Source organism: Mytilus galloprovincialis, chromosome 1 (assembly GCF_965363235.1).
Source record: "Mytilus galloprovincialis chromosome 1, xbMytGall1.hap1.1, whole genome shotgun sequence".
NCBI lineage: Eukaryota > Metazoa > Mollusca > Bivalvia > Mytilida > Mytilidae > Mytilus > Mytilus galloprovincialis.
In genome coordinates this window covers 33,652,369-33,666,016 of record NC_134838.1, presented here as the reverse complement: position 1 = coordinate 33,666,016, position 13,648 = coordinate 33,652,369, and the positions used below count along the sequence as shown (strand labels likewise).

Genomic DNA, 13,648 nt, shown 5'->3' with positions numbered 1-13,648 from the left:
ACAAATATCTAGAATATACAAGCGCATAGCTGATATTATTGACACGTATAGTTTGATTAATTGATTATTGGTTGTTTAACGCCTAGAGTGTAATGTTTGATGAAACTCGACTGTTCAATGATGATGAAGAACGGTATTGTTTACTTGTTCCGTTCTTTGACAATGGCATGTTCAACTTTGAAATTGATAGACTCAGTTGACATAATATTTAACGAAGTATGTGATTCATTGAAGTCAATAAACATAATTTATTTCAGTAGTGTTTATTTTTGAAGGTGACCTTGTCTTGTTTTTTTTTATCATGTTACATCTCTATCACGTGAGCGCAAGATCCAACGTCTAATGCTGGTAAGTAAATGCTGGTGGTTGTGCATACTGATCGGGCTGAGACTGTTGCTGATAGGGATTAGGCTGAGACTGTTGCTGTTGACCATATGTAAACTGAGTTCCAAGCTGTGTGGGAATGTTGTATGAATAGTATCAAAAGTACCAGGATTATAATTTTATACGCCAGACGCGCGTTTAGTTTAGAAAAGTTATTACCATAGGTTCCACCAACTGGAAAAGAAGATAGGCATAATGAAAATAGTGTGTGACCGAGAGTTGAAATCATTTCTCAGTAAAAAGTAAAATCACAAAAATACTGAACTCCGAGGAAAATTCAAAACGGAAAGTCCCAAATCAAATGATAAAACACATCAAACGAATGGATAACAACTGTCATATTCCTGACTGGTACAGGACCTTAATATTGACCCCTGTGAATTATTAATAAGAATAAGTGTCATAACATCATCCACGACTCATTCCGTACTTACTGTTGCGGATAAAACGAGAAAAAAGCTGACAAGAAGTCCTCAGATTCTTTTTGTAATTCAGTAATGAACATAATTGATATACGTATACAAAATTTTAAAAACATTTTACTCCAACCATAATAGCCCTATTTCTCGTATCAAGCATAAGCTAAAAGAACTCCCGGCTGTTAAGGTTATAATAATACCATAATAAAATAGTTGACCTAAATCTTACATTCAGGTTCTGCATAAGAAAATCACGAATTCACCAGCAGTCCAACTGACTCCATTTTCGGATAATGACATCTTTAACAAACATAAACTTTTAGTTACCTTTCCACAAGCAGAAAGAAATACAATGAAAGTTCCAACTATGTACTGGCTTCCGAAGCTGCACAAAACTCCTCACAAGTACTTGATAACTTGCATGCTTATATTGCTGGTTTCGAATCTGTTCAAAGTTTTGATTTTTCTACCCTATATATACCACTTTGTCTCCTAATCTTATTCAGGAAAAAAATCACACACCACCTTAAAAAGGCATTTAAAAGTCAAAATGCAAATGTATATGTTCAAACTCTTTTAGGTCATTTTTTGTAACAACAAACAAAATAACAATGTCGATTGGACCTGCGTTGATACTTTAACTGTCCATGCATTTTTACTAGATAACATTTTTGTTCTTTTGGAGATTCTGTATATCGTTAAGTCATCGGAATTCGCAAGGGAACTAACAGTGCACCACTCATTGTAGACCTATTTCTGTATTATAATCAGTTACAATTCATGACCAAAAAATAACCATCGAAACAATATCTGATTCAAAAGTTCAATAAATCTTTTAGCTATTTGGATGATATATTGGCGTTCAAAAATGATGACTTCAGTATGCACATTAAAGAGATTTATCAGTCAGGACTGACTTTGAATAAAGCTAATACTAACAATGAACGCTGCCTTTTTCTGGATCTTGATATCTATACCTTTAACGTGAAGCTTAATACCATTATTACACCTTAAATGAGAATGCCGGATTTTGATTGGTTGGTAACTATTGTATTTTTTGCATATTCTCACCCTTTTTCTTCGTTTCAAACGAAATTACACATTTTTCACCACTTTCGGTGGATATATGCCTCAAATTCCCCTTTATGCCGTGGTATTTGCCATTTTTGATATTCCTTTTTAACCCTCGCGAGTCTTTTACCGACAAAATTATTCGGTTATGACGTCACATAGAGACAACGCTGATGCGCTAATGTACATCTGTTATAAGTTCCGCGGTACTTGGGTACTCTCTTCTTATCCTCAAAATATGCATACAAATGTAAACGGATTAATTTAAAAGCTTATTAGTAAAAAAAATCCTTATCCTGTACAGAAAGTTTCAATCACAATCTATTCGATGTACTTAAACAGATCTATCAAGTTATGGAGGGGTAATTGCGAAAAATACGACTCCTGTGACCACATTTCGCTCGCCTGGCGGCTCTGGAAATTTCACAGTCACATTTATATGTTTTTGAGTTTAGTATGACGTCCACATTTACTGAACTAATACAAATTTTTATTTAGGGGTCAGCTGAGACCAAACCTCTAGGTGCCAGATTTTCTCGCTGCATTAAAGACCCATTGATGGTCTTCGGATGTTATCTGTTCTTTGTTCGGATTGTTGTATCTTTGACATATTCCCCATTTCCATTCTCAATTTTATCAACTATCAAAAGGAAAACAAAACACCAATAGTGGAGATGGTGTGGTCAGGTAAAAGATGTAGGACGAACAAAACACAAATAATTCAAGATACCCATTCCCACCTCCAAGTTTACATATAACATTCCACAAAGGGAAAACTTTGATTTAAAGACATACACCAAATAATAACCGGATGAAGTCGTGTGCTTCAAAGGATCGATGCTGTAAAAAAAATGCCAATGAGTCATAACAGGTTAACCGACAGATATGTGCCGCTTGTATCGTATTCCTGTAGCATAATATAGGCCAGAACTGACTTTGTTAGCAAATATCGGTTGTGTTTTGTAACATGTAGAATCTATCGAGTTAAATTTTCAAAATGAACAACGTTTCTGGTATGTGAAATGCATTCTTAGAGTAAAACCCCTAGGAAAATGACAAATGGAACGTTCTATTAAATAGTACTTGTTTTTAAAGAAAGGACAAACTCGGTAAAGGTGTCCTTTTCAATAGTCATTTCTATTATTTAGTTCTACAATGGTGATGTTAAACTTACACTGAGTTTGTGTTACAGTAGGCACTGCTGTTGGATTAACCACGCGTCCTGGTCGTTTTGCGCATTTGTGATACCAACAGACGATAGCGAATGGTATCAATATACAGATACCACCAGTAACTCCTGCAATTATTGCAGCGAATTCACTGTCAAAAGAAAACGTAAAAGACCAAATTTAGCACAAGTAATTATACAAATATGTCAAAAATCACCATTTTTTTCCTAAAATGTCAATAAATTTCAATTTTTCATTAAAATACATTAACCATGCTCTAAAAAAATCTGTTAATCCTTGCGTTGAATCAAATATCTTAGTACATAGTTTACTGTCATACATGTATATTTTGAACTAATTACGTTAGCAGCTATTTCAGGGCTGATATGCATAAAACCACTTATGTTAAGGTATCCAATAGTAGTACTAATTTATAGAAGGAAATCCCGTCTATTCATAAGAAATTTTACCCTGAGTAGCTCAGCTTTATGTATACGCGCCCAGATGACTATACGTATGTCATCAGATGTGAGACCATAATAAATAGAGAGTTGAAACACAGATACATTTTATCCGATACCAATAAATTTTTGGGACCACAAAACTTGTATAGAATCGGTTTCATTTGTTCTTTCCAAAATATTTGCGTCAAAACATGTTGCGTAAGAAAAAAAAACATCATATTAAAAGCGTCAACATAATACGAATATGCATTTACTAAAGTATCTATACATACGTAAACGCTTTACGATAGGGACGAAGATTTGTTTCGCCTTAGAAATGGAAAGGTGACAGCTGGAAATTAAAAAAAAATGATATTCTTAACTTAGTTTTAGTGTGAATTCGTCCATCCGTGTCTATTTTAGAAAACAAATATTTTTTTTAATCATTTATTAGTGTCCGATAGAATTTGCCTGTGTTTTACCACTCGGTCGATGCCACTGCTGGTGGACGTTTCGTCCCCGAGGGTATCACTAGCCCATTTGTCAGCGCTTCAGTGTTGACATGAATATCAATTACGTGGTCATTTTTATAAATTTTCTGTTTACAAAAATTTGAATTTTTCTAAAAACTAAGGATTTTCTAATCCCAGACATAGATTACCTTAGCCGTATTTGGCCCAACTTTTGGGAATTTTGAAACCTCAATGCTCTTCAACTTTGTACTGTTTGGCTTTATAATTGTTTTGATATCAGTGTCACTGATGAGTCTTATGTAGACGAAACGTGCGTCTGGCGTACTAAATTATAATCCCGGTACCTTTGATAACTATTAACTCTCTATTTTCTACGGTCTTACATCTCAAGACAATAAGATAGCCGTTTGATCTAATAATGAGTGTTCTCGTGTTTTACTTACGAGGACGGGTCACAATCATAAGTATTAATATACGTATCACAATTATGGTCTTAAAAGTCTTACTCTTACGAGGCAGTGTATCAATAATAACTATACATAATATGATGAGTGTTTTAAAAGTTTAACTACAAGTCAGGGTCAAAATAAAACGTACGTATTTATACATGTTAAAAAGAGGTTTTTTTTAAAGGTTAACTTACGAGGAAGGGTCGGATTTAATAAGTATAGGTATTATAATGAGTGTTTTAAAAGTGTAACTTGCAAGGAAGTGTCAGACCTATTAATACTGGTATACGTATTATATTATAATAAGGGTTTTGAAAGTGTAACTTGCGAGGAAGGGTCAAAATTAATAATACTAGTATACGTATTATCATAAGGGTTTTGAAAGTGTAACTTATGCAGAATTATCACAAAAATAAACAGTATACGTTCCATCATCATCGTAATATCCTCCGTAGTCATCGTGGTCGTCGGTTCCTCCTTTAGTCACTGAAAACAGAAGTTAATGAATCAAACATTTTATGTCAAAAGCAAATAGAAATGTTTACCTAATTGAGACGCAAAACAAGCTTTAAAAACCTCATACTAGGAAATAGAAACTCTGAATATGTCTGGCAACCTATTTAAGGACTTATACAAAATACAAAAATACAAGAGATTACCAACAACAAGACATAAGGAGGACACATCCTTTCATGGGTTAACATAACAAATAGCCGGAAAATAAGAAAGAATACCGAAAGCCTACAAGAGGCTGCGAAAACAGAACTGAAAATACACGGACAGAAATACTATTCTTGAATAAGAAATATAATTTGAAACCAGACAAGCTAGCAAGAAGAATATAGAAGACGTATGCACCATACAAAAAGATAACGTAAAAGTAGTGGTCATACATCAGAATCAAAGATAAAAAAATCACAGTTGTAGTAGCACCTTTTACATTGATCGTTTGATGTCGTCCCTAACTATGATGTGAACTTATCGAGGAGTATTGTTCGTGGTTCTGTTGTGCTGTTTTTTTATACATGCTGCCCTATATTGTTTTACGTGTTCGTATTTATTCTGTGGTTAGACAGCACTTCGATGTGGACATGATTATCAATTATATGGTCATTTTATTTTATAAATTTACTGTTTCGAAAAATATGAATTATTCTATATCCTACTGATTTTCTTATCCCAGGCATAGATAACCTTGGCCATATTTGGCACAGCTTTTAGGAATTTTGGGTCATCAATGCTCTTTAACTTTATACTTGTTTGGCTTTCTGACTTTTTTTAACTGAGCGTCACTGATGAGTATTATGTAGATGACACGCCTGTCTGGCGTATTAAATTATAAGCTTGGTACCTATGATAACTATTAGCATGTCGAAGTGTATTATTGTATTGTTTATTTGTGTATTTCTCTGTCCTGAATGTTCTTGCATTTATTTGTACTGTAGTACTGTCATTTAATGTTGTCATTTTAGTTTTATATTTAAAATCGCCTTAAAAGAGAGAGGTTTGGCTAGCCACAAATCCAAGTGTAACCCACCGTGTATTCTTAAATGTCCTGTTACAAGTCAGTTGGTTTTAGTTTGTAACCTGGATTTGTTTTCTCTTCATTGATTTATGACTTTCGAACAGCGTTATACTACTGTTGCCTCTATTAAGCGTATATATTGCATTAGAAAAAGAGGAAAGACAAGGGCTTCTTCACTTACCCTTTCCGTTCCTAGTCGTTACAGGGAGATTTGTTTGTATTTTACATGGGCAAAATTTGATGTGAAAATCTTTTGTTTTTTGTTACCAATAAGTCACTAAAAGTACTGCATATTTTCTTAAAATCGTGTATATGTATAAGAAACAATTACCACTACAAATAGATTTCCCCATATTCTAAGTGCAAGATAACATTTATTCTGCAGACCTTAGATTTAAATTTCAAGTCTATTAAAGTCTATTTTTTAAAGATTTACGAATCTGTGTCGTGCTATTTCGTTGAATTAATTATCCGTAAAATCTCTCTATGATAATTATATTAATGTATATATGTCAGGTGTATTGTTGGCTTATTGGCAATCATACGTCGCCTAGTAATGTTTTGTATAGGGAAATTACTTATCAGTTTTTATTCCGCTTTTATATTTTTGCACATATGTAAAATGGGACTGACAGAACACAATATGAAAATATGTACAACAGCACGACACCAATGTATTAAATATCGTATGCTTATAATGCATAGTTAACAAAGCAAATATATAAATCAGGAAACTGAACTTTTTTCATACGAGTTTCATTGACCCGGAAAATCCAAATTTGACTTTTTTTTTTAGAATATCTTAATGTGTACTCACCCAACAACAGTAACAGTATCAAGATTGTAAATATTTTATCTAAAACGCACTTCATACTAGAAACATTCTTCAAACCGAAAGAGACGTATGATCAATATTTTAAATGCTATCATTATATCGTTTTACGGTTAATTGAATGTAAGTTTTTAAACAATGCAGAACCATTGATTTAAACATATGACTAGGCAAGATAATTATTCATAAAAATCATATTACGAAGTACATACTTAGGTACCCGTTAACAATAAGATTTACACTAGATTTTAGTTATCTCTCCATGTTTTAACTTGTAATTCTGTAAAAAAAATACTGGTGTTCAAATAGAATTACATCATGATGCCATTTAATTTTATTGAATTCTTTTCATTTTACTCAGAAACATGAATCCAACAAAAACCTTGGGGTGATTTCAGATGTTTCGAAGAGTTAGCAGATCCTGTCCACCTATACCATTTTTGTTTAAATTAGCTTATAAGTGTTATATTTGCTCATCTGAATTGTTGTTTTCCCCGGAAATAATAATTAGTAAATGAAGGGATTAAGAAATCCATCATAGATACACAGCTTGAAATTTTGTACGATACACGAGGTTAACTGCCCGCTACTTGAAAGCTATTTTTTTTGTGTTCATCTGTATTTAAAAAAGGGTACATGAATACGTACTTCGTGATATTATCATTGTTCATGTCTTGATCTTTTCCTCGATATTGAAGATACATACAAAGCTAGAGCCCCTTACCCTGTCGACGAATCCAAATTCGCTTCTTTTAAGGTACATGTTATTCCTTAAGTTTTTGTTTGCTACCTTATTTGTTTTACATTTCTGATCGTTTCCAAGATTTAAACATCGGTCAACGGCATGTCGCCTTATCCACAACCTATACATTATATACAAAATTGAAAAGGATAAATTTAAGAACTTTCACGTCTCCTTAGTCAGTGCTGATAGAAAAAAAATCAGATGAATTAAATAAATATAAATTAATTTTTATAGAATAGAGAATAGAGACAAATGAGTCAAAAAGACAACAATCCAAAGAAAAAGCAGAAAACATCCGCGTTTTCAACGCAGCGAGAAATTTCTGCAACCAGAGGCGGAGTTTAGCTGGTCACTAAACACCAAAGTATATTAGTTCAGTGAAATGGACGCAATAGCCATACTTTACATCGAAACTAACAAATGAACTAAAATGAAAAATTATATAAGACTAACGAAAGCTAGAGGTTCCTGACTTTGGATAAGACAAAAAGCTGGCATCTTTAAACATGTTTTGAGCATTTTATGATAGGTATAGGGGAGAGAACACATCTCTCCCCTATACCTATCATAAAATGAAATAATATCACACATAGCAAAACGTACAGTAAGAGCCAGTTCAAAATAAGGCTAAGTCTGGTTTTAGAATATATTACGAAAAGAAAACAGCTGTCATATTCCTGACTTGGTACAGAAATTTTTCAAAGAAAATGATTGGTTAAGCCTGGTTTTTATAGATAACGAAATCTTTCACTTGTATGCCAGTTGTGTTATAGTTCCTTTATATTGAACATACAACAAAACTGACTAAAAGGTTCACCATTCATACAAATGATTAAAATAATTAAAAAGACGCAATTAAAAATGATTTTGTAATTGATTATGAATTTGACAAATACACCAACACATTTTGTTTGTAGTTGACGCAAACAAATAAGTTTTTGTACGTGCTCGCATTGTTCACATATTTTGAATAAACAAACGCATAAAAATGCATGAGTAAACTGAAAAATTTCGCATTATCAGCTCATTAAGTAGTTTGATACTGACTTGATTTAACAAACTTATCTAAAATTTTCCCTTTATACATTTTGAATAATTAAGAAACTGAGGTTTCAACTCCTTCATGCAAAGATGACTTAAGATAAATTTGGCTATTTTGTTTTTAGATATTTTTGTCATAAAGCTGTTCAGCAGTTTCGGTACTTATACATCCTCTGATTTCAGATGGTTGGCTTAGACGCCACTGTGAAATATTAAACAAATTATAGAAAATCATCACTTTTGCAAAAAGCTTCGCCATATCCTACACAGGTAAATAAAAAATAATTTTGTCATAACGTATACTTGATCGTCTGTGTGTATTAAATCTTTCGTTTAAGAATACCAAGAAATTTCTTTTATATCAATAAAACTAATCTAACACTCAAGGTACATATTAGGTTAATATCAACAAATAATTGAATGTGATTGGTCTATTTATCGTTTTTCCTAGGTTGACACTTCGACAGGCCATGTTGCTGAAACTGCTTTCGTAACTTGTAAACACTTTTTCTATTTCTCTGTGATATATTCATGCATGAACCCATGAATTGTATTCCGGTGTTTTAAGAAAATTGAAAGAAACAAATAAAAAAATGTTTGGGTTGAGAATTATAAAAGCACAACGTGCTTACATGGGCCACTGTCTTACAAACTTAACATAAAGGTCTTTCAGACATTTAGAGTGCATTTCTTTCTAACCAAAATTTTGTAAACTCTAAACGCTACAAAAAGTAGAAACAAATACATCGTTTAATCAGTTTACAGAACCTGTTTGATTTATTCCTTTCAATAATGCATGCACATGTTGTTGGTAAACATACTTTTTACAAACGTAAAACCAAATACATCGTTTAATCAAGGTGAAGTTAGAAACAAATGTAGCGTTTGTTCTAGCAAACGACGAACGACAAACTGTAGACGAATTTTTAGCGAGTGCAAAGTTTGTCAAAGTTTACGTAAACTTTGCAAACGTATGTTAGAAACAAATGACCAAAACATGTGCGCGCTTAGCCGTTTGCATCGTTTGTGTTAGAAAGAAATGCACACTAATTCAGTTGGTAAATTAATCGACCATTTTTGTTCACACATCGTTGTCAATATAATGGAATTTGATGCGACTGTCATACAAGTGAGAGGTAAATTAGCTAGCTTTAAAACCAGGTTTATACTCCACCATTTTAAACATAAGAAAATGCCTGTACCAAGTCAGGAATATGACAGTTATTATCCATTCGTTTGATGTGTTTGAGCTTTTGACTTCGTCATTTGGACTTTCCTTTTTCAATTTTCCTCGGAGTTCAGTTTTTGGTGATCTTACTTTTTACACATAAAACTCTATAAAACATGTCTTTAATCATTTAAAAGTTAAGTGTAGTATGATGTTTTCATTTATAATGTTATTTTCCCTGTTGTTTTATTTCACTCATTATTCTCTATAATTCGATTATTAAAATCATTGTTATAAATTACTATATTCTTCGTGGGCACTGTAATTGGCATACAACTATTTTCCTAGTCTGTAAACTTACTCCACCTGTTTCTACCCTTTTGTATTTAAGGGAATTGTCGATATTTATCAAATTCTTGTGTAAGTGTAGATATGAAGCAGACATTGCCATTTGGTATCATTAAAAATTCTTTTGGAATTATACTCATAGCTCTTGAACGGTTTATCTAATCTGGACTAGTCAGAATTTATTAATATATAAAAAAAATTGTGTTATCCGGCAATAAGACTGTAACCAAATAATAAAAGGACAACAGACATCTAGTATAAGAGATCGCACAGAGTGTTATGCCATATATTTAGTATATAATCTATTTAGAACAAGTAACACAGAAAACACATATCAATATTTTATAATAAAGCATTATATGCATTCAACTTCAAATGAACTTTAATTGACGATGTACATAATAAGAAAGTTCAGGACAAGTATGACAAGAAAATTATCTTGAACCATTTATTCTTTCTTTGATGTTGTTTGTTGTTCACCAAGCTAGCGGTGCACGTCAAATCGTCATTATCCATTTTTGTTGGATTAAAATTGTGTACAGTAGTTTCTGGTTTCAATATTCTTTTGTTTCGTCTGTTTTTGGTGTTGGCTCAGTCGCATTATTCGAGTTCACCGTCTCTTTCATTCAAAGCCACACCATTAGATGACGTGACAGCATGATTTGTTGTATCATTTAGTTTAATGTGGTCCATTTTGTCAGTAGCTGCTGTTTCTTGATCCGAGGTATCAGCCGTTTCATGGTGGAATTCTACGTCAGAAGCGTTAGTCGCGTGATTTGATGTATCACGTGGTTCATTATGGGACTGCCCGTCAGCAGCGGTGGTCACGTGATCTAATTTCCCCCCACTTGTTTCATTATGGAATTCTCCGTCAGCAGCGGTGGTCACGTGATCTAATTTCCCCCCACTTGTTTCATTATGGAATTCTCCGTCAACAGCGGTGGTCACGTGATCTGATGCAGCAAGTGTTTCGTTGTGCACATCACTTTACGAAGCATTGGCATCGTATCGTATCGCACTGTTTGTATTATCATCTATAAAATAATACACATTACATATAAAAATAATATTGAATGCATCAGGTTTTTTGTTTTGAGTATTATCCTGAAAAACATAAGACTCCGATTTTGAGGTCGATACTTCAAATGTGGGTCGATTACATCAATGGTCTCGTGATAGTGTGCTCGACTCGAGTGCAGGAAGTCTCGTGTTCGCACCCCGTCGTGTCAAATGAAAAATTAAAATGAATGTGATTGTTCTTCTCCGTTTAATTAAGGGCATAAATGATGAACAGTGAAGAATGGTCGGTTCGGTTACTACCACAAGATATAAACCGTTTTAAGCTAATATATCTATAGTGCTTGTTTGTTAATGGTATCAGATAAAATAAAATACATTTATAACTTGAACATTTAATTTAGTTATTCATTCGGCTGTCAAAATCTTGCTTCAGACAATCAAACAGACGTTGTCTAATTATCAAGTAATACGTATAGGAGAGCTTAATACTATCTAAAAATTAAACCAACATATGAAATACTAACTTTTTTCCTATAGATTTTTTCATGAGAAGTGTGTCCTTTGTTCTAACAGAATTGTGCCTGTAAATTTAATGTGTAATTCAATACATATTCTTGTAATTTTTGGTGTCTGCATTTTTTCAGTTTTTTTCTCTTGAGACTTTGATTTCATGTGTTCGTTGTTTTATTCATTATATCAGCTTTAAACTGTCTTATTTGCACTTTTTCATGTAAAAAAGGGGGATAAAAGTATGGATACTTACCTGTTGTTGCTGCATTAGTTTCGGGGATTGACCGTTTTGCAAGTAATGCCGTCCTCTGTCTTCGACGGTAACAAACACATGCAATAAGAACAACAAAAAGAACAGCACAAATCAGTGCGCCAATAAGTCCACCTGTTACTCCGACGTTGAACTTGTCTCTGAACATAAATTTGAATATCAAGTATGAATGGAAGGATATGCGTGAAACGGGCAACAACAAAAAACAGCATCCAAACAAAAAATATCTAGGTGCAGCCTTAGTATAAAATGAAATCCAAAAAAATAAAAAGAGTAGTTAAGTTTACAGCAAAACATTAATGAAGGAACCAAGTGAATACAAAATAAACAAAAAAGTAGTTAACAACAATGATAGATAATTGTTTTTGTGTTATGCATCTGAAAAAAATACACTAAATTAATTATTGTGCATTCCAAATATAAACGAAAATGAAATTACAACAGCTCTATCATCATATTAGTTATCGTTCTGTTAGCACCAGTTTGTTGAATCCATGCTTTAAAGTTATATGAAACCCTCAAATTAAAAGATGCATATGTTGTTGTTTTTTTAACAAAATGGATCGTTTTCATTATTAAACTTATGTACATATACTTTTTTGTGAAGATAATTCTTTAATTCGTCCACAATTAGAAAAAGTTTACATTTTATTTAATTGCTTGTTTCCAGGAAGCAATTCGCCGACATATTTTCCGTATGCAAAGTGACCTTAGTGTGAACCTCCTCGTAAAAAGACGGTGATTGCAATACGTATGACCTGTCACTAAAATAAACTATTATCTGATAGTACATGTTATACACGTGCTCAATATCCATTCTTATTTGTTATTTGTTTACTATAAGCTGATAATCGGCAAACTATGGCTTCAAAACTCGACAATTAATGAGCGGCCATATTTTCATCTCATAACAGACAAAGAGAAAAAAAATTGACAACAACACGATATGTTTGCATAAAAAAGGATAACTTCGTACACAAAAGAATAAGTTTATGATATATACATGCATTGGTTCAAGAATTGGATAAACTTTTTTTCACGAGTCACTCGTTTCATATGACTTTAAATAAATTTAACTGACTTAGATCCAAATAAGTAATAGCTTTACATGCATATTCTACATGGAATACATGTAATACTTGTATAGAACTTTATTATAAAAATGATAATATGGGGTATGATTATCTGTGAGGCAACTCTTCCAGATACCACATGATTAAGACTCTAGCAACTATATGTCACCGTACGGCTTTCAACAATGATCAAAACCTAGACCACATAGCAAGCTACAATAAAAGGTCAAACATTCTCTCTTATGTATTTCAATTGCATAGAAGCCGAATGAAGTGACTTTATAGTCATAAGTCAATGTCATTAAACACACCCATCAGCATTGGTAAGAATAATTGGTAGTTTTGTACATGGACAAAATAATAAAGGGATACAATCTTACCTCAACGGCGGAGAGTTGCTACCACTGTTGGAACTGTAGTAGTAATTGTAGTTTGTATAGTATCTATTCCGGTAATATAAGTAGTTACGATATTGTACGTAGTTTTGATAGGACAGGTAGTAAGCTCTGTTATAGTAGTAATATCCAATGGCATCAACACGGTCTACAATAAGATATCAAAATTGTTTGAGCGTACTTGTAATAACTTGTCATCATTTGAACAATTATGAAATAAATTTAACAAAGATGACTTTTTGTGTATCATTACAGAATTTACAAAATACATGAATAAGAAAACCGGTTGCAATCAATCATAGTATTGTAAGT

The 13,648-nt window shown here is 32.8% G+C and overlaps 1 protein-coding gene and 1 long non-coding RNA gene across 8 annotated transcripts in view; both read right to left on the bottom strand.

Annotated features, from left to right (window-relative positions):
* Positions 1–530: 530 nt before the first annotated feature.
* On the bottom strand, positions 531–7,608 carry LOC143075720 (uncharacterized). The gene is made up of 4 exons (XR_012978403.1): positions 6,751–7,608; positions 4,834–4,894; positions 3,049–3,194; positions 531–558 (listed from the first exon to the last, which is right to left on the bottom strand). It is a non-coding gene; the product is annotated as an uncharacterized LOC143075720 (long non-coding RNA).
* Positions 7,609–10,395: 2,787 nt separating this feature from the next.
* LOC143072085 (uncharacterized) overlaps positions 10,396–13,648 on the bottom strand; it is a 130,174-nt gene continuing 126,921 nt past the window's right edge. For 5 of the 7 annotated variants that reach the window (XR_012977040.1, XR_012977038.1, XR_012977041.1 and 2 more), the window contains 3 exons: positions 13,322–13,484; positions 11,851–12,008; positions 10,396–11,101 (listed from right to left, as the gene is read on the bottom strand). Coding sequence is in view for 1 of the 7 variants with exons in the window: in XM_076246869.1 (XP_076102984.1) it covers positions 11,055–11,101; positions 11,851–12,008 (205 nt within the window). In the remaining 6 variants the exon portion in view is untranslated. Of the gene's footprint in view, positions 11,102–11,653; positions 11,669–11,850; positions 12,009–13,321; positions 13,485–13,648 lie in introns of those variants that run through there. The other 2 variants (XR_012977039.1, XM_076246869.1) reach the window with 2 other exon arrangements.